At 33.3% G+C, this 18,991-nt stretch overlaps 1 protein-coding gene across 1 annotated transcript in view; it reads right to left on the reverse strand.

Annotated features, from left to right (window-relative positions):
- Positions 1–17,500, reverse strand: part of GLS (glutaminase) — a 66,393-nt gene extending 48,893 nt beyond the window's left edge. The window contains exons 1-6 of the mRNA XM_008054283.1: positions 17,408–17,500; positions 16,932–17,053; positions 11,379–11,508; positions 9,996–10,075; positions 6,490–6,653; positions 3,130–3,188 (exon numbers count right to left, since the gene is read on the reverse strand). Of these exons, the coding sequence (XP_008052474.1) occupies positions 3,130–3,188; positions 6,490–6,653; positions 9,996–10,075; positions 11,379–11,508; positions 16,932–17,002 (504 nt within the window). The 5' untranslated portion in view covers positions 17,003–17,053; positions 17,408–17,500. The remainder of the gene's footprint in view (positions 1–3,129; positions 3,189–6,489; positions 6,654–9,995; positions 10,076–11,378; positions 11,509–16,931; positions 17,054–17,407) is intronic.
- Positions 17,501–18,991: the final 1,491 nt, after the last annotated feature.

The following is an 18,991-nucleotide window of genomic DNA, read 5'->3' on the forward strand; positions in this document are numbered from 1 at the left end:
CATTTTAAGTATAAAATGATATTTGTCTTTAAAAAAGTATTTACCTATATAGCTTTGTTTAAAATTTTAAATATTGGAGTTTTTCTATAAGCTTAGTAGTTAAGAATTTATGCAACAGGTTCCTTCTGTCCAAATCCTCCTTTTTCCACAATCTGCTAATCCTTTTGAACATTTGCTCTGCCTCTTCCCCCATTTCCTGAGGATCACCATCAATCCTACAAGGAAAAAATATCAATACTACAAAATTATGAAATAAAGAGTCTTACTAAAGACTCTACTTAATTTTCGGGTGTAGGGAGTAGCATGAGAAGAACTGTTTGAATGGCACCATGATAAATTCCTGAATTTTGAAAGAAAACCACAGCCTTAAGGTTATCAACAAAAAGAGCTAAGAAACGGAATTCACCTCTATAGTCATGGTCAGTATCCTTGCTTTGGGTACTCAAATGCAAGCACCTTGGGAAAGGATTCTGTTCCTTACAGACAGGCACTGACTAATGTCCAAAGAATTTTTACATACAACTGCTAAAAAACAGATGTGACTTTTAAGTCAATGAATCAATATCCTTTGTACAAGTTCAAATTAATAAAATAAAATTTCTTTATTTTGGGCAATATAACTATGCTAGTTAAAGTCAAAGATGTCATCAAGAGAAACAGTAAACACCTACATTAAATATGGGCAGAGCTGAGTTGCAATACACATCAAACAGAATATTAGCAGATTTAGCTCAAGCCTGATTCTACTCCTGTTCCAACCTATCCAGCCTGTCTCTTCATCATATAAAGCAAGAGGGCTGAGTTTGATGATTCTTAAAGCCCTTTTGGCTATGGTTTATTGCCTCAGTTTCAAACCATTACCAATTCATAAATATTATGTGATCATACAATTTGCAGAGATCACATACAGATGTTTCTATGAAGAAAAGTATTACAATCTGGGGCAGTCTGTTTTACACAGGGTTATATCAGCCTTCCCCTATAAGATTTGTATGAATTTCATTTTTAAAATACAGCATTTGTGAAACATTCTACAAACAAAAAAAAACTCTAAAGAAAGTGACCTTAAACATAAACCATACTCCCAAAGCCTCATTTCCACCTTTGCCAGTAAATTTAAATTTTTTTATCAGTTTTGATCAAACTTATAAGTACAAGATGACTCAGTTAAATGTTTGCACTGTTGAACACCTGAACCACACTTATGCTGAGTGTGTTTCACTGTTTCTAATTGCTTATTCTAATATGGCTCAATGTATAGTCCATAGTTTATATATAGCTCATGACTGAACATGGGAAGTGAAACTAATGAATGATGGTGTGATATGACCAGACATGCAATTCCCACATGCGGCATTTCAGTGGCATTTGTTAAACTCATGAATCATTAAAAGATTTTTAACTGCATGCAGTTAAGGGAGTCTTCATTAATCATTTACATATGCCCTTTGTTGAGACTGACTAGTGTACCATGTTAATCTTTCTCCATTTTAAGAGTTCTTGAGCTGGGATCCGTGGATCAGTTCATTGTCCATAAACACTCAGGTTTATGTAAAATAATGGTACGTGAATATTTTTCTGGGAAGATCCAAAAAGGTTCAGAACCATTTTAGTGTTTTTCTCATCAAACATTAACACATATGTTATACTATAATACATTTCTTTACTTCTAATTAAGTTATTTGTTCAAATCTGAGAAATTATTGAGGCTTTTCTCTCACTGCAGCATTTACTGAATTTCATTACAATGGCCCATTTACTTGTGCATATTCCACACTACAGTGTAGGCTGTCTAAAGGCAGGACTGTGCCCACATGTAAGCACATAACCATTTTCTTTAATCAAGTTTCTTTCACCTCAAACTGACAACTTTTTCTTATATAAAATAACAATGAATAACTAGATGTTATAATGGGGAAAATGAACATTTCCATAGCCTATTAAAATTAGGTACATTAAAAAAAATACTTAGCTGTGAAATCTACTTCGTTAAAACTGGAAGAATTAAGTGGGCCAATATTTACAAAGAATTTGCCTCAAAATAACAACTAAACTTATTTATACTTAAGATAGCAGTCTTCTATTTTAACAGCTTTTTCTCAAGAAGACATGAAACTTATGAAAGTTATGAAAGGATTTCAGTATACAAATTAGATGAATTTTTGTGAACTGGACCAAAAACGTATTTATACTCAAGCATCCTTTGTGTTAGTAACCAGGGTACTCCATCTGCAGGAATATATCTACAAAGCCATACGATTATGCTTTATTCTAATTTGGAATAGACAGGCACAGATTTACTGAAGAAAGTATACAAATGTTCCAAACACAAATGAAATTTATTTGAATATAAAAAATTATAAATAGAAATTAAAAATCTAAATGAAAAATATGAAAAATCTAAAATTGTGGGAAATAAAAATCACGCAATAGAACCATTTTCAAATACTTATTTCAAAACAACATAGAGCTTCCAATTATTAAGGAAAACCAAACACTTAAAAAAAATACAACACAAACTTCAAAGCATAAGAAAATATAACTTAATAATTGGAATAAGCCTTATTTATCTTAACTATGGCATGAATTAAGTTAAAATAAATAAAACAAGTTCAAAGAAAAACTGTGATTCCAGCTCATGAGAGTACCAAAGACTTGAGGATATTCAAGGGCAAATGTACTTTGTCTCAACACAAAGTTCTAGAATTGGTTCCTATATATGCTAGTAATAAACATTATATAGTAAAATGCTTTTAATTCCGTTTATATCTGTTCGTTCTAGAAGAGCCAAAAGGAAGAGAAAGGAAAATATCAAAACTTTAAAAGTAAAACCTCTGTGCCTATTGTTCCATTTAAAAGACTTCTTTTAAAATATTCGCCAGATCAACCTTCAAGTTAAGAGTAACTAACTGCTAGAATTTACAATGAGTCATCTGTTTTTAATTTTGGTCTTGAAATAACATATCATTTATATGAAATAAAAATCCTAACCCAATAACCATAAGATTAATTTTTTTTAACACCAAGAGAAAACTCTTCATAGTCCTACAAATAATAAGATTCATCTTTATGCCTCCTTTAGTTATTAATAAAAGTTTACTAAGTTAAAAGGAAATGTCAACATTTTACCTTTATTAATGAAGTCACAACAATTGCTCCAGCATTTACCATAGGATTATGTGGTTTATCTGTAAAATATAAAAACAGTAGTATTATTTCAAATACTTACTCACTTGACTAATACTACTCTATTAAAAATAACCTTGGAGCCAGGGCTCGGTGGCTCAGCCTGTAGTCCCGTGCCTTTGGGAGGCTGAGATGAGTGGATTGCCTGAGCTTGAGGGTTCGAGACCCGCCTGGGCAGCGAGACTTCATCTCTACAATAAATAAAAAAATCAGCCAGGCGTGGTAGCGCGCGCCTGTAATTCCGGCTATCCGGAAGGCTAAGGCGGAAGGATCACCAGAGCCCAGCAGGTCGAGGCTGCGGTGGCAGGGAGCGGCCACTGCACTCCAGTCTGGGTAACAGAATGAGACTCTAACTCAAAAAAATAAAAATAATAAAAAAAAATAATAATAATAACAACCTTGGAAAAAGTACAGCTATTATAAACCCAATTTTGCTTTCTTAAAGTGTTTCATTTTTGTTTTTATGAATAAACACAGACATACACAGAACAAAATCAAGTGATTTACACAGAATAATAACATTATAGGGGATTTTAAACTGTATTCACTATGCTTTCTATTTTTCCTGAAAATAAGAATGTATTTCTTATATAATTTTAAAAGTTACTTTTAAAGTTAAAAAGTTAAAGTAAACTAATGTTACTTAAAATTTTAAATTCATCCAAAATCCTACCTCCTCTATTAATTCTTATAATAAATAGAGTTTCAAATCTCAACTGATTATATTCTCATTCACTGTATGGCACAAATGCCAAACATAAAACTCTTGGAGTCTGCGAAAACTCTATTTACAAACAAGCTTCCTAATTTATCTACCTAGGGTGAGTACCAGAGGTGGGGGAGGGGAAGGGAGGTTGGTTCAAAGGGCACAAATTTCAATTAAATAGGAAGAATAATTTCTACTCTCATTCAATGCATGGCACAATGCCAAACATAAACTCTTGGGGTCTGTGAAAACATCTATTTACAAGCTTCCTCGGGAGGTTCCAGAGGTGGGGGAGGGGAGGAAGGATTGGTCAAAGGACACAAAGTTTCAGTTAAATAGAAGAGTAAGTTAAGAGATTTATTTTACAACATGATAACTATAGTTAATAACAGTATCATATACTTTAAAATTGCTAAGAAAGTTGATTTAAGTCTTCTCACTACAAATAAATGAAAAACGTGAGGCAATATATAAGTTAATTAGTCTGATTTAGCCAGTCATTCCACAATGCATATATCTATTTCAAAACATCATGTTGTCACCATAAATATATACAATTATTTGTCAATTAAAAATAAAATTTTAAAAATGCACATTTTGGTTTACTCATGATAATGCCTAGTTCTAAACGTTAAAATAAAATCTTGGTGCTGGCCTTACTACACTCTGATGTGGTCATGTGCTCTTTGAGCTATGGTTGTAGCCATGCTTCTTAGCTTTGGCCTCCTCCCCTACACTGGGGAAGTAAATCTCCTCTTTCTTTCTAATTTACTTTATAAATAAACTATATTTTCTAATCCAAAAAGAAAAGAAAAACTCAGTGCTACATGTGATTATTGCAATCAAGATTTGCCTATTCCAAATTATGCTAAGAGAAGTTTGCTATTTTTGAGGCCACACAAAATGAAAGCATTTGCTGTCCCAGAAGAATACTACATGGCAAGAGGGAGCCAAGAAACACAATTTTCCAAATATTATCCACCTGAAAGAAAAGCCACATGCAGACAGAAAGCAGAATATAGAAATCGGGCTATGCTCAATCACTTTAAATTTTGCACAGATGTTCAGATATCTGTCATTCTAGAGTTTTCTGACATTATCAGGCTCAAACTCTACAGCCTTAGGAGGCTGATAATGTAGGTTTTCTAAATGGTACCACATAATATAGGCATTAAATATTTTCTAAATGGTAAGTATTCAGCAAATGCTACATATACTACACTCAAGATATCTTAAAGAACACTAAATCATTTCTTGGCATGATTACAATATTTTCAAATGTAACTGCTCACACTATGCCTTTGGCTCAAATGCCAGACATTTGAACATTTGGAATTCCACCACAGAAAATACAACATAATGACCACCAGTCCACCTGCAATATAAAACTTGCCTAAGGCTATGACTGTGAAATCTACTTTTCCCTGCTCTCCCATGAATAAGATAGGGTTGAAGAGCTCCATTTAGAATTCTTAATTAAATGGTATTTAAGAACAGCAGAAGTACCACATAACACACTAATTTAATAAAAGCTACCATTTGAAGCAATGACATATATGAGAGCTTGGTATACTGACAAAATGAACATCTGAAATTTATGGACATGTTTTTAACTGGAATGCACAAAACTAATCAATTTTAACAAGTATTTCTTCTCCCCAAGGCAAAACCACACAGAGGTCTTTCATATTATATTAGAGGCTTTTCACATCATTGAGCATATGAACCACACTAATATTTGGCTCACAGTTAAGGCTAAGTCAAAGTTTTCAAATATATACACTAAAGAACTAAAAAGTATCAACAAGTATATCCAGTTTAATTTGGATATTTCTATTTTAGGTATTATACTAGAACTTTATAGTGCTATATACAAATTCTAGTTAAAGAAACCTAATTATCTCCCTTCACATGTGTCTGCAACATTCTCTCTATCAGGTTGATTCTGCAGTGCCCCTCACATTCTTCCCAACCAACCAAAATTCAATCCAGTCCTTTCTACCAATTCAGTCTTGCCTTCCTCATGAACACTAGCTCAACTTCTCTTTCTTAAATCCTATACACATATAACCAACTCACACATTTTGCCATCTATCAATTACATACTAGTAGGATATCATTAACACTGTCAATGAAAAAAATCCCCATTCACTATCTCAACAAGGCCACCATAAAAACTTTTTACTATTGAAGTTTTCAAAATACTATATACAACATACAAAAGTAGAAAGAATAATCTACAAACACCCATGTACCCATCACTTAGCTGCGATAATTACCAACATACAGTAATAACCACATCCAGTACTCCCAGCTGCCTCCAGCCCAGACATTTTGAGATTTTGCCACAAGATAATTCTCTACGGGTGGTCATAAAGAGAAATTCTTACTCGGGCCCTCATCTTCTCCCTGAACCACTCCCCAGTTATATGGGAAGCCTAAAATAACCATTTTTAAAAGCAGTTGATTAAACTATCTCTATGGATTGCAAATGAAAAAACACTTTTAATTTTCTTCCAAAAAATGTTGTAACTACTTAGATTTACATAGGAAAATGAGATATTTCTGTTTCCAACCAATTTTTATGTAATCCTTACCATCTTCATTTAAAAATAATTTGTTGAATCTTAATCCACTTGGCTCTTTCCCAACATATCGATGCACATACTCAGTTCCAAGGTCATTAACAGCAATGGCATATTTCAAAGGTTTTACACAGGACTGGAGACAAAAGGGAACTTTGGTATCTCCGATAGAATGCCTATTTAAAAGTAGATTTTAAAAATAATTAACATCAACTAGAGAAAAAACATAACTGCAGAATTAGAGTTACTCTTTTTATAAGTTAATTCCAATTTACAAAAATGTCTCCATAATTCAATCACAAAAGTTTACTTCAGTATTAAAGAATAAATATATTAGTCATCCCTTGGGATTTGTGAAGGACTGGTTCTAAGAACTCCCATGATACCCAAATCCACAGATGCTCAAGTCCTTTCTATAAAGTGTCTTGGTGTTTGCATAAACCTACACATATCCTTCCAAATACTTTATCTCTAGATTAATTATAATACCTGACACAATGTAACTGCTATGCAAATAATACTGTATTGTTTAGGGAACAAGGACAAAAAAATGTCTGTACACATCATACATCTTTTTTTAACACTGTTTTCTATCTCTGGTTGAATCCACGGAAGTGGAACCCACAGACACAAAGGGCCAGCTGCACATTCATCATAAGAGGCTAAGATAGTGAGAAAAAAGGCAAAAGCATAGAAGTACTCTGCTAACAGAATAATGAATAATGGCTCTAAATTAGATAATCAATAAGAAAGGAATGCGGAAATTTTTCTCTAAGGGCAAGAGAAAAGCACACTGCTCTCCTGTATCCAATCATATTCAGTGAGCTAGCCGAATTAGAAATTATCACCATTTTTTTACACATAGCCTTAAACCATGGCTGAACCATGAAGTTATAGCCTGAGTTAGAAATTATGCATAAATTCAATAGGAAAAAACATTATGTTCTGTTGCTATATATACATATGGTTAAAGTTAAACAGAGCTCAGTTTAGATTCAGTACTATTCTCTGAGATCCTATCTATAAATACCTCGTCTCATGAACTATAACCACTCACAATTCCAGCCCCATTAAAAGAAAAAGCTTCCAGTTTTATAAACCTGATAAAATTGGCACTAATTTCCAGTAGGCAGTAATCAATACCATGTAGATAGAAACAGAGTGGAAAAGAAAGCCTTGTGGGTACATGAAGTAGAGAGTACATCTGGGAATGAAAAAGTTCTGGCCAGTCCAATTATAATGTAAGCTTCACAGAGCAGAGATCTTTGTTTTATTTACTGATGTAGCCCAGGTACCCTGAACAAGATTGCAACACATTACAGGCATTCATTCACTAAAAGTGAAACTCATTCATGGTGAAACTGGACACTATTAATAACTACTACAGACAGAGGTGAACAAAGTCATAACAGGTCAAACAGGAACACATGGCCACCTCACTTCTAAGTGCATTATATAAACAAACACGGATGGATGAATGGATGGATGGATGGATGGATGGATGGATGGATGGATAGAGAGAGCAAGCAAAAGCACATCATATTTTTCCTAACACATTTATGCATGATTTTGAAATAGACTATAACTTCAACTTGACTATCACTCTAAAAATGATAAAAAGCCTGCCTTAGTACCTTTGGATTTAAAAACATGTATGTTCTCACTCTAAAGCCAACTTTCAGAATTCTCTAGATAAGAAAATTAAAAGGCACAGAGAATGTTTAAGAAAAGAAAAATGATGTGCAAGCCTTACATGATAAAAATTTTCTTCAAATTTGAATATTTCCATCATTTGATAAACTATTTCCTCAAAGTACAAACATAGGAATATCACTCCCTCCTGGAATTTGCTCCATGGGATAAAATCACCATGTCTTCTCATTTTTTTGTGTCCCTTCACAGCATCCAACATTTAATTCAAGTGACAGTGAGTGCTCAGTACCTTTTACAAACCCAAATGAGGTTACGTGCTCTTAGAGAAAACCATGAATTGGAAGTTAAGAGACATTGGTGCTCATTTCACCTTTACCAAAATCATGTCAACTCTGAGCCTCAGATTCCTTATCTTTAAAATGAATGGGCTAAACCATATGTTTTTTATTTATTGTAAATACTTGAGGATAATTGGCATTAAAATAAAATAAAATATAAAAAGCACTTGGATAAAAGCACTTCTAAGATCAAATTTTTCATAAAAAGAGGAATAAAGCTTGAACCTGGGACATTATCTTGATAGAGCAAAATCTAAAATAATTAGGTTAAATGACCTGAAGTTTTTAAAAATTAGGTAAAATTACATTCCTGATATAAATTATTTGAGCTGTATTCAAGTTATTTGAGCTGTATTACAAGTTGAACACCTAATTTTATGTTATACTTTAGTAAAAAAAGAAATAATCACTTTAATAAGAAACCAAAACAAATACATTTCTGAGCTAAGTCTTTAAGTGGTGAAAAAAGAATACTGATTTTTCTCTTGGGCATAATTTTTATGACAAAATCAAATACATGATAATAATCTTGATGCTTGATTCCCAGCAAAATAAAAAGGGTCATTCTTTACAAAATATTTTACAACTTTACCATTTTCCAATCTTACATCACTCTCTTTTTTATAATTCTGCAAATTAGCCGGGCTTGGTGGCTCAGCCTGTAATCCCGCGCCTTTGGGAGGCTGAGGTGAGTGGATTGCCTGAGCCCGTGGGTTCAAGACCCGCCTGGGCAGTGAGACCTCATCTCTACAATAAATCAAAAAATAAGCCGGGCGTGGTAGTGCATGCCTGTAATTCCGGCTACTTGTAAGGCTGAGGCAGAAGGATCGCCAGAGCCCAGCAGGTCGAGGCTGCGGTGGCCGGGAGTGGCCAATGCACACCAGTCTGGGCGACAGAGTGAGACTCCAACTCAAAAAAAAAAAAAAAAAAAAAAAAATTCTTCAAATTCCTCATTTGTCAGTGGCTGTGCCTTCAATGTAAGCATTTCCCAAATATCGCTTTCATGGACTTCAAGAAATCCTATATGTTAGGCCCTGACTTTTCACTTTGCAAATGACTGAAGGAAAATGGGACATATTCTGTTACACTGTCTCAGCACTCCTGCTAACCACATTGGCAGCATGAGGAACAAAGACGGTTGACAGTATAGGTTACCAGTGTTAAAGTGAGAAATGGGGACTAATTTTATTAGTGGTCAATTATTATAGAATAATATCTATCATGTTTTAACAAGTCTGCTTTTCCTAAACAAATTTGTAACTGCAGGTACTTGAAGAATACTCAAAAAAAAAAAAGACGAGAAGTGTGAATAAGATAAATGAAATGCCTCATAAAACTTAGTATACGGTTACTGCTTTCAGGTGATTTTTAAAAATTACAGTAAAATCTAAATTTACTGAACTTTTTGAAATTAAGTCATGTTAGGACTAATTTTCCTTATAAAAGATGGTCTTCACTATGTCATGCTCACTGGTGTTGCAAAACTTAAGACTCAGAGTTGGTTTCATGGAACTGAAATAAACTTACCTCTGCCCATCTACTGTACAAACAGACACACCCCATAAATCAGGACTGAATTTCGCCAGTTGAGGAATATAATCTGCAACCTGTCCAAAACATTGGAAAGAAATTAACAGACGTAACATACTTTTAGCAAAAATGTTATCATCTAAATTTAGCATCCATCAATGACTAGCTATTTTAGAACACTCAGTGGCTTTGCAGTCTATCTTTTATAACAATGTTCATGAAAACTGAGGGAACAACAAATCTGAGGATTATAGGTGAGAGCTAAAGTGTCTTCTCTCAGTCTCTATCATTCCTTATGTTTTCCAATGCTTTCTTTGTAAAAAAAAAAAAAAAGCAGAATCTAAAAGAGGAACTTGAACTTGTTTTTGTTTTTTAATAGGAAAAAAGTAAAAAACTTCTTTAATCAGGATTGTGGGTGCTGGTAGGGTTTCACTGTCTAAAAAATTAGGAAACAAATACCTCAAAATAAGTAATATGAATTTACACTGAAATTACTATCAAGAGGTTATACAGGTCATCCTTGAACAACACAGTTTGAACTGTGAGGGTCCATTTATATGTAGATTTTCTTCCACCTCTGCTACCCCTGAGACAGCAAGACTAGCCTGTCTTCTTGTCTACTAAATCTGAAGACAAAGGTGAAGACCTTCATGATGATCCATGGCCACTTAATGAACAGTAAATATATTTTCTCTTTCTTGTGATTTCCTCTGTAACATTTTCTAACCTCTTACTTTATTGTAAGAATATGCTATATAATATATATAGCATATAATATATGTGTCAATCGACTATTTATGTTATCAGGAGGGCTTCTGGTCAACAGTAGTTATTAGTAGAATTTTAAGGGAGTCAGAAGTTATACTCAAATTTCCAACTGCCTGGGGGTGAGCATCCCTAACTCCTGCATTGTTCAAGAGTCAAGAGTATTATATTAAAGCTACTCAAAGTTAAGATAAAAGAAAATCAAAACTTCCCATATGGATATTAAATAAGAGTCCCCAGTACTATTATTTAGAGAAGTTTTAAAAGTAGAAACATTTCATTTAATGTTAAAGATACCAGATCTGCAAAAATTCTCAATAAGGTTTTTTATTAAATTTAAAAACCACCTTAATCATTTGAAATCAAAAAGAATTCTTTATCTTAGAAATATTTTTTTAGCCAGAACAATTCAAGCTAAGTATTTAAAGTACTTTTAAAAACACTAAATCCAGTAGCTTCATTTTAAGTTAAATTTCTCTAACAAAGCTATTTCTAAAACAAAGTGTTTTCTTTAGCAAAATACAAGAAAAGTACACAATTTTACTCTCTAGACCTCAAATGAGCTGAATTTATTAAGTGATTGGGTTAGGGAAACATGTACATCAAAAGCATTACCTTTCCTCCAGACTGCTTTTTAGCACTTTCATATAACTCATCGATGTGTGAGGTAAAAGACATAAAGTCGGGAATGACAAACTTTCTTCTGAAGGCTTGTGTCAACAAAACAATGTTGCTTTGAACACATCTGTGGAATGTGAGAAAAAAATTAACAGACTGGGTACCTTTCAAATATTAGTATTTGGTAATAACAGTACTAATTAGGAGAATAATAACACCATATTTAAACAAGAGATAAATGTTTATGCAACTAAAATCTAAATTATACTTTTCTATGTTATTTTCTTTCCTTCTAGTAGTCTTTCATGTAGTGATTGTAAGCTGTGTTGAACATGTATAAGGAATAAATTGGATGTGCCTAAAAACGGTGCCAAAAATTAAAATGACAATGCATTCCACCAGATTTAAGTATTAAGACCATCTAAAACAAGTTTCTTACTTTATCAGAGTTGGTAATCATTCAGCATGATGTGTGGGTAACTAAAATCAAACTGTCATGGTTGAGATCCTGTTTATTTTTCAATTAAGTAACCTCAAAAAAATATATCTCTTAGTTCCTATATAACTATTACTAATTCTTCACATTTAACATTTTTTCCTAATTTACATTTTTAAAAATCTGCATTTCTAAGTTAAAAGACTAGACATAAAAATAACTTTGTTTTGTCAGGCTAATTTACTTCTTAAAAGATGTTTGTTCAAAATGCTTGTAAAAATAATTATAATTTTAAATAAAATTTTATATCAAATAGTGTGATAATTAACTTTATATTACTCGAATCACTCTATTAATGTAAGAAATGCAATACACTGTAAGATTAAAATGTTTTACTGTTAAAAACTATTTAAAAGACATGACAAATCAAGTGGATGAGAGGGCATGAAAGCTAATGATTTGAACCAATGTTCTTTTTGTCTAAAAAGAACAATAATCAATGTTAATGTAACCTTAAAGAAGAGTTTTGTAAACAGATTACAGTCAACCATACACTATTGATTCTCAACATACTCTCTGTAATTCAGTAACAGAATATTTGATAAAGGACGACTTGCTGAACATGAGTGTCAAGACATAATACCAACGATGATAAAAGTTAAAGGTAAGCCCTTAACAGAGAATAAATCAAATGCGAATAGTTGAAGTACTAAGGTCAAATCTTTACTATGGGAAGTTGCTAAGGTAACTGGATTCCTCCCAAGTAAGTGATGTGACACTGTATTAGCAGCTTCTTTGGGAAAGAAAAAAAAAAGTTGCCATTTTTAAAAAAAAAAAAAAATTAACTACTAAGTTTCAAGTGTAATAGTCATCTTGTTTAGCCCTCAAAACATCAATACCTAAAGAAGGAATTCCCCACTTTACAAATAAGAAAATGAAACCCTTAGAAATGAGTAACTTGCACTAACACAAATGGAGAAATAAGAAAGAAGATATCCTTTGGGAGGCTGAGGTGAGTGGATTGCCTGAGCCCGCGGGTTTGAGACCCGCCTGGGCAGCAAGACCTCATCTCTACAATAAATCAAAAAATCAGCTGGGCATGGTAGCGCGCGCCTGTAATTCCGGCTACTCAGAAGGCTGAGGCAGAAGGATCGCCGGAGCCCAGCAGGTCGAGGCTGCGGTGGCCGGGAGTGGCCACTGTACTCCAGTCTGGGTGACAGAGACTCCAACTCAAAAAAAAAAAAGAAAGAAGACATCAGTAATTCCTATTTAGCCTGTGGTTAATGAGAAATCTTAAAGTATCAATATTTTAATTCAAGTTGTTGCAGATAAAATATCAAATTAAAATAAAAAACCAAGTCTCACAGTTTAACTATTAATAAAAATTCAAAATAATATATATTCACTTATTCAATATAAAATTAAACATAGGTTTAAAAAATCCTAATAGAAATGGCTATCGTTTCAGTAATAAGGAACCCCCTACTACAACTTTAAAAAATTATAGTCCTAATTTCCATTATTACTTATAGCCATAGTATTAATTGACATCCTAAAGCTAACATTTACTTCAATAGACTTTGACAGTTGTCTGACAATTTCAATGCTAATCTAAAAAATATTATAATTGGTTTAGTATTTAATATTTCAAATGTTTCAAATATCTTCTAAACTTCAACTTGCAACTATCAGTGTTGTGAGATATACACCAAAACATATTTTAGAGGAAAAATATTAGAATAATTTGCTCTTAAAATCAGTATTTATACCTATATCAAATCAAATCTACTTTTTCATTTTTGAAGAAGTTATGAATGAGAAAATATGAGGGCTGCCAAACAAATTTAATTAACCTACTACTGCCGGGCTCGGTGGCTCTGCCTGTAATTCCAGCGCTTTGGGAGGCTGAGGTGAGTGGACTGCCTGAGCCCATGGGTTCGAGACCCACCTGGGCAACTCGGCGAGCCCTCATCTCTACAATAAATCAAAAATTAGCCGGGTGGGGTAGCATGTGCCTATAGTTCCAGCTACTTGGAAGGCTGAGGCGGAAGGATCGCCGGAGCCCAGCAGGTCGAGGCTGCGGAGGCCGGGAGCGGCCACTGCACTCCAGTCTGAGTGACAGAGTGAGACTCTAACTCAAAAAAAAAAAAAAAAAAAAAAAAAACAACAACTACAAAAAAAAAACCTACTACTATTTAAAATTAATCAGTCCTTTAAAAAATGTATAATTAACAAAATTGTACAGTCAGTGAAACCCTGGGGGTTTTTTTGCTCTAGCAGAAGGTGCTGGGGAAGCTGTGGCAACAGACTTCCCTGACAACTTAACATGGCTGACAAAGGCAGTCTCAGCTCACAGAAGAAGAAGATGCCTAACAGCATGCAGAGCGTTCCAAGTAAGATTTTCTTGGGATTTTCTTTAATACCGATGTCATGAGTTTAACTAGAAAATTAGAAGTCGTATAAATTGAACTGAGAAGGAGGGGCTGATACTTTCCACTAGTTACATTTTTCTCTGGGCTTTGTTCAGTTTTCTTATCTGTGACCTGGGAATAATCATTTTCTGTACTTCTTCACCTAAGTATTTATAACTAAAATCTGTAATGCACATCAGTGTTTTACAAAATATTTCTCACATATAATCCTTCATTAGTAAAATAACATAACATCAAATTTTTTAGAAAAGTCAAACATACAAATGAAAGGCTACCATTCACTTTCTCCAAAACCAAAAAGGACCAAAAAGTTATCATTACACATTAAAAAAATTAAATACTTATAAGGTTAAAAAAAATGCATGAATAAATAAAGGATATGATTTCAACACAAATGTTTTTACTTCATTAGTTTTACGGATTACCAGCATTAAAACAACTGACTATCCACATAGGTACAGGCAGCCTCCAACTTTCAAACAGGTTACACTCCAAAAAGTATGCTTAGAACTCATTCTCCCAAGCTAAAAAAAAAAAGTCATATATAATAGTTTTTCTATTATCAACAAAGTCTAAAAACAGGGAGTGCCAAAAAAAATGTATACAGATTTTAAGTATGACGTTTACTCAAAAGATGGCATTAGTCAAATGAACACTAGGGTCACCATGCAATAGGGAGGACAGTCAAAGAAAATAGCAGAAGTACAATTGAATGAACTTCATACTACACATAGCTACTGTAAGTTAATTCAACTTCGAAAAGTAATACAGAGTTAACATCTCTTAAAATGTATATACTTTTTTTGGCAACCCCTGTATATTAACCTACAATGTGCTTTAGGTAAAAAGAACAGCACATTGCTTCCACACACCTTCATTCCATTCACCATTATCAATTATTTCTCTGGGGAAATGAATCCCATCTTTTAATATCTCCCCAATTGCACGGAAGTGAGATCGTTTACTTCTGACAACATTAACTAGGTCATTTTTAATATTTGAAAACAGAGAAAGAATATCTCTGCAGTAATCACCTTGCTAGGTAACCTGAAAAGGTTAACAGTTGTAAGTTCTGAATAACCTCATTTTAAGGATAAAAAGATAAATCATTTTTCCTGTAAACCTATATTTTCCACTATCTGCTCATATAGACCATTAAGCATTTGACAAGGTAGAAACTGCCTGTATTACAATCATAGATTTTAAAAATTGGAAAAGTGTTAAAACAATGTTAATTATTACCTCTTAACATAATTGTAAGTAGAAAATTTTATGATATTGGTTCCCTGGCTTCATAATCAGAATAAATTGTTTTTAATTTCATATTTAAACATAGTAATACACTTATAAAGCACTTTTTAAAAGGCATTTTAAAAAATGTGTAAAATGCTGCTTCCACTTAGAAGTTCAAAGCAGTTCCCCCTACTGGTTATCTACCTACCATTTCTCTGACAACTTCATTCATAGATAACACCAAAATAACTCCTCCAGAAAGCACCATAACCAGAATACTTTGCACAGATAGTTCATGAACACATTAAAAATAAAATAATCCAAACTGCAAAGGCACAATTAAGTTTCTAAATGATTTTTCCTTCCCTCTCCCAAAAAACAGGTCCAAGAGACTCAAAATTCTTAACACCTATTGCAACATGAACCTAAAGTCTACACTTTTAAGGTCAGCTAAGTTAACAGAACCAAGATCCTCCTGGTGAAAAGATAAGAATCCCAAACTGTGAGCAGTGCTTCAAAGCACATCAGGAAGCTTCAGAGACCTCAGTTAAATATTCACATCCTCAGATGACCTAGTACTCTAGGATATTTCCAGGAGTTATCTAGAGCAAAAATTACCCAATCCCAAAATGAAAAGAACATACATACAAATAAACTTCTAAATAGATGCAAACATTCTTTAGAGTCACTTCAACCTAAGGCTATGGTCCAGAAAAAGCCAATGTCTTAAAGCAGTATTTATGGTTTTATACTAGTTTCCACTTAACTAAATATTAGTAGTTTAAAATACTGTTTGATTCTTTGGGATCCATTACAAATATATTGTCCATTAAATCTTTAAGCAATCAAACTAATAAGAACATATTAGTTAAAAGAAATAATAAACACATATGCAAATACAGAAATATCAAAAATAAATATTTTCATTCACCCAAATTAAAGATTTAATTTCCAAAGTTGTCTCTAATTCTGAACTGTCTTGAGGGAAGTGAGAATAGCCAAAGTTTATGTATGAATATGTCTGAAGAGGGGAGAAGCAAGACAATGCAGGTATGTGAATCTGAGGTACACAGGGCTGTCTGAAGTCCTGTCACCTTATGATGTCATCAAAATCACTTTGTAGAAAAGAACCGGAGGTCTACAGCACATGCAGATGGACTGAATGACAGGACAAGGGCGTGCTACTCAGACTGAAAGCACACGCCAGGTACTGGATACCAGAAACGTCAGTGGCTAAACTTCCTCAGAACAGATTTAAAGACAGTGTGCTCTCAGTCGGTGTATTATAGAACCTAATGTGAGTCATGTTCTTCAAAACAAATGATGCTTATAAATCCCTTTTTCAGTTAGACAGGAATCACTGGCCTTCAAAGATGCAATTTCGTTTTAAAAGCAAAATCACCATATAGCATAGCAGATCACCATTAAAGGTTTGGCAGAAATTTTTACTTTTTAAAAAGATCTTTGTCTAGCATGACACCATCTGATGTTGTTTGAAGAGTTAATCTTAACATATCCATACACTCTTTCAACCTGGGGTCAGATGTTCGCAATCCTGTAGATTTGAGTGCCTGTTTTTAAAAAAATAAGAGTCTGTAAATATATAGTGCAAATAATGTATATGCTTATTCCAACTACAAGTTTTTATTCCTGTATATAAAAACTTCTACCCCAAACTTGAACATGTATATGGGCTTTTAGTGTCACTATTACCCACATTCTGGACAAGTTTCTCATTGTTTCTTTTTCTTTCACTGATTACCTTGAAATGAGCATGATAAAAATTTGAAAACATAACAAGAGAAATAATGTCAGACAAAATCTACAAGTCAGATGACTTAATTTTAAGACTACATTTCAATAGTACTGTATACTGATTTACTATTACTGACTTTTGTAAAGATAAGAAAAATATAAAAACTTACTGTAATAAATTTATGAACAGGTATTTTCTCTTGTCCTTCTGCAATTGTATAGAACAGCAAATCTTCCAAGCTAGGTAACAGACCTTGTTTTACTTTACTGAAAGGATAGAAAGAATACAAAATTAATCCTCATGTGAACATTCTAAGGGATTTCAAGTAAGTTACATTTGAGCTGATATACCCATCAAGACTACAGTAAAAATACTGATTTATCAAAATCGAATTAGTACCACTACAAACCACACTGAAAAACAAGTTTAAAAATGACTCATTAATACCTAGCTATTCTTTAGTCTCAGGAGTTGAAATTCTGATTGGCAACTTTAGTTGCACTAGTGCCTAGTCATCTGTTATGGCGATACCTTCCTACATAGCCCAGTACAATCACCCAATACTAGTTATAAAGCTCAGAAAATGTTCAGGTAAGAGTTAACACTTTGGTTGTTTTTGTTTTTTAAAAGGATGTGTCTGTCTCTGATAAAATTATTATTATCATTCAAATACTTAACCTACTTGTAAAATCTGGGAGAGACAACAATTAACTACTGGACAGTAGTTAAGATCAAGTGCACAAGTTCGTGAATCCTAGCTGTAACCCTAGCTGCATAACCTTGGGTAAACTGATTAACCTTTCTGCTATCCAGTTTCCTCATTTGAGAAAGGGGATGATAGTGCCTACCTCACAAGGTTGTTGTGAGGATCAGTTGACTTGGTACATTCAATATCTTTAAAACACTGCCTGGCAGAGTAAGTATTCAACTGCTGGTAGTTAATATTTCTACAGTGAGCTGGGTTTACATATTCCAGTCAGCCCTCCATTTCTACAGAGCCAACCAGATCGAAAACATTCTTTAAGAAAAACAATAAATAAATACAAACAAAAAAGAAAATATAATTATTTACATAGCATTTATTTTGTATTAGGTATTACTTAAAGGATATAAGAGGATATACATGGGTTATATGCAGGTATTATGACATTTTATATCAGGGACTTGAGCTGTGGGGGTCCTGGAACCAATCTCCCTGCACAGACAGAGCAACAATTCTACAAATCATAAAGACTACTATAACAAAAATTTTACTACAAAAAATGCATTAAAATCTTAATTAACTAAACTACTACAAGAAACTACTTTGGTTAAGCTATGATTAACCAAACTATTGATCAAGAAAGGAATTTTTTCCTATTCACAGAAAAGTTTTCAAGTAAATGAACGAACTGTAATGAACCTATTAAATGTCTTATTCTTTGCAGCTCTGCAAGTAAAAAATACACTTCATATTCTAAAATATGACTGTGATGACTTATAACATATGATAATGATGTCATAAGGATTACAAGTCTAAGACAGACCAATCCCTCCACACCTACCACTATTTATTAAAATAGTAGGGAGAAATACACACACACACACACACACACACACACACACACACACACACACGTGTGTGTATAAAATATTTAGGAAAAAACTTAACCTGAATTTCAAGACATCAAGAGAGAAATGAGACAGCAAAAAAAGGAATAATAATTTTCTTAAATTAAACTTAAAACTGGACAAAGTCAATTCTGGACTAGAC

This window comes from Carlito syrichta, unplaced genomic scaffold (assembly GCF_000164805.1).
Source record: "Carlito syrichta isolate Samal-C Ts95f unplaced genomic scaffold, Tarsius_syrichta-2.0.1 Scaffold289386, whole genome shotgun sequence".
In the NCBI taxonomy this organism is placed as follows: Eukaryota; Metazoa; Chordata; class Mammalia; order Primates; family Tarsiidae; genus Carlito; species Carlito syrichta.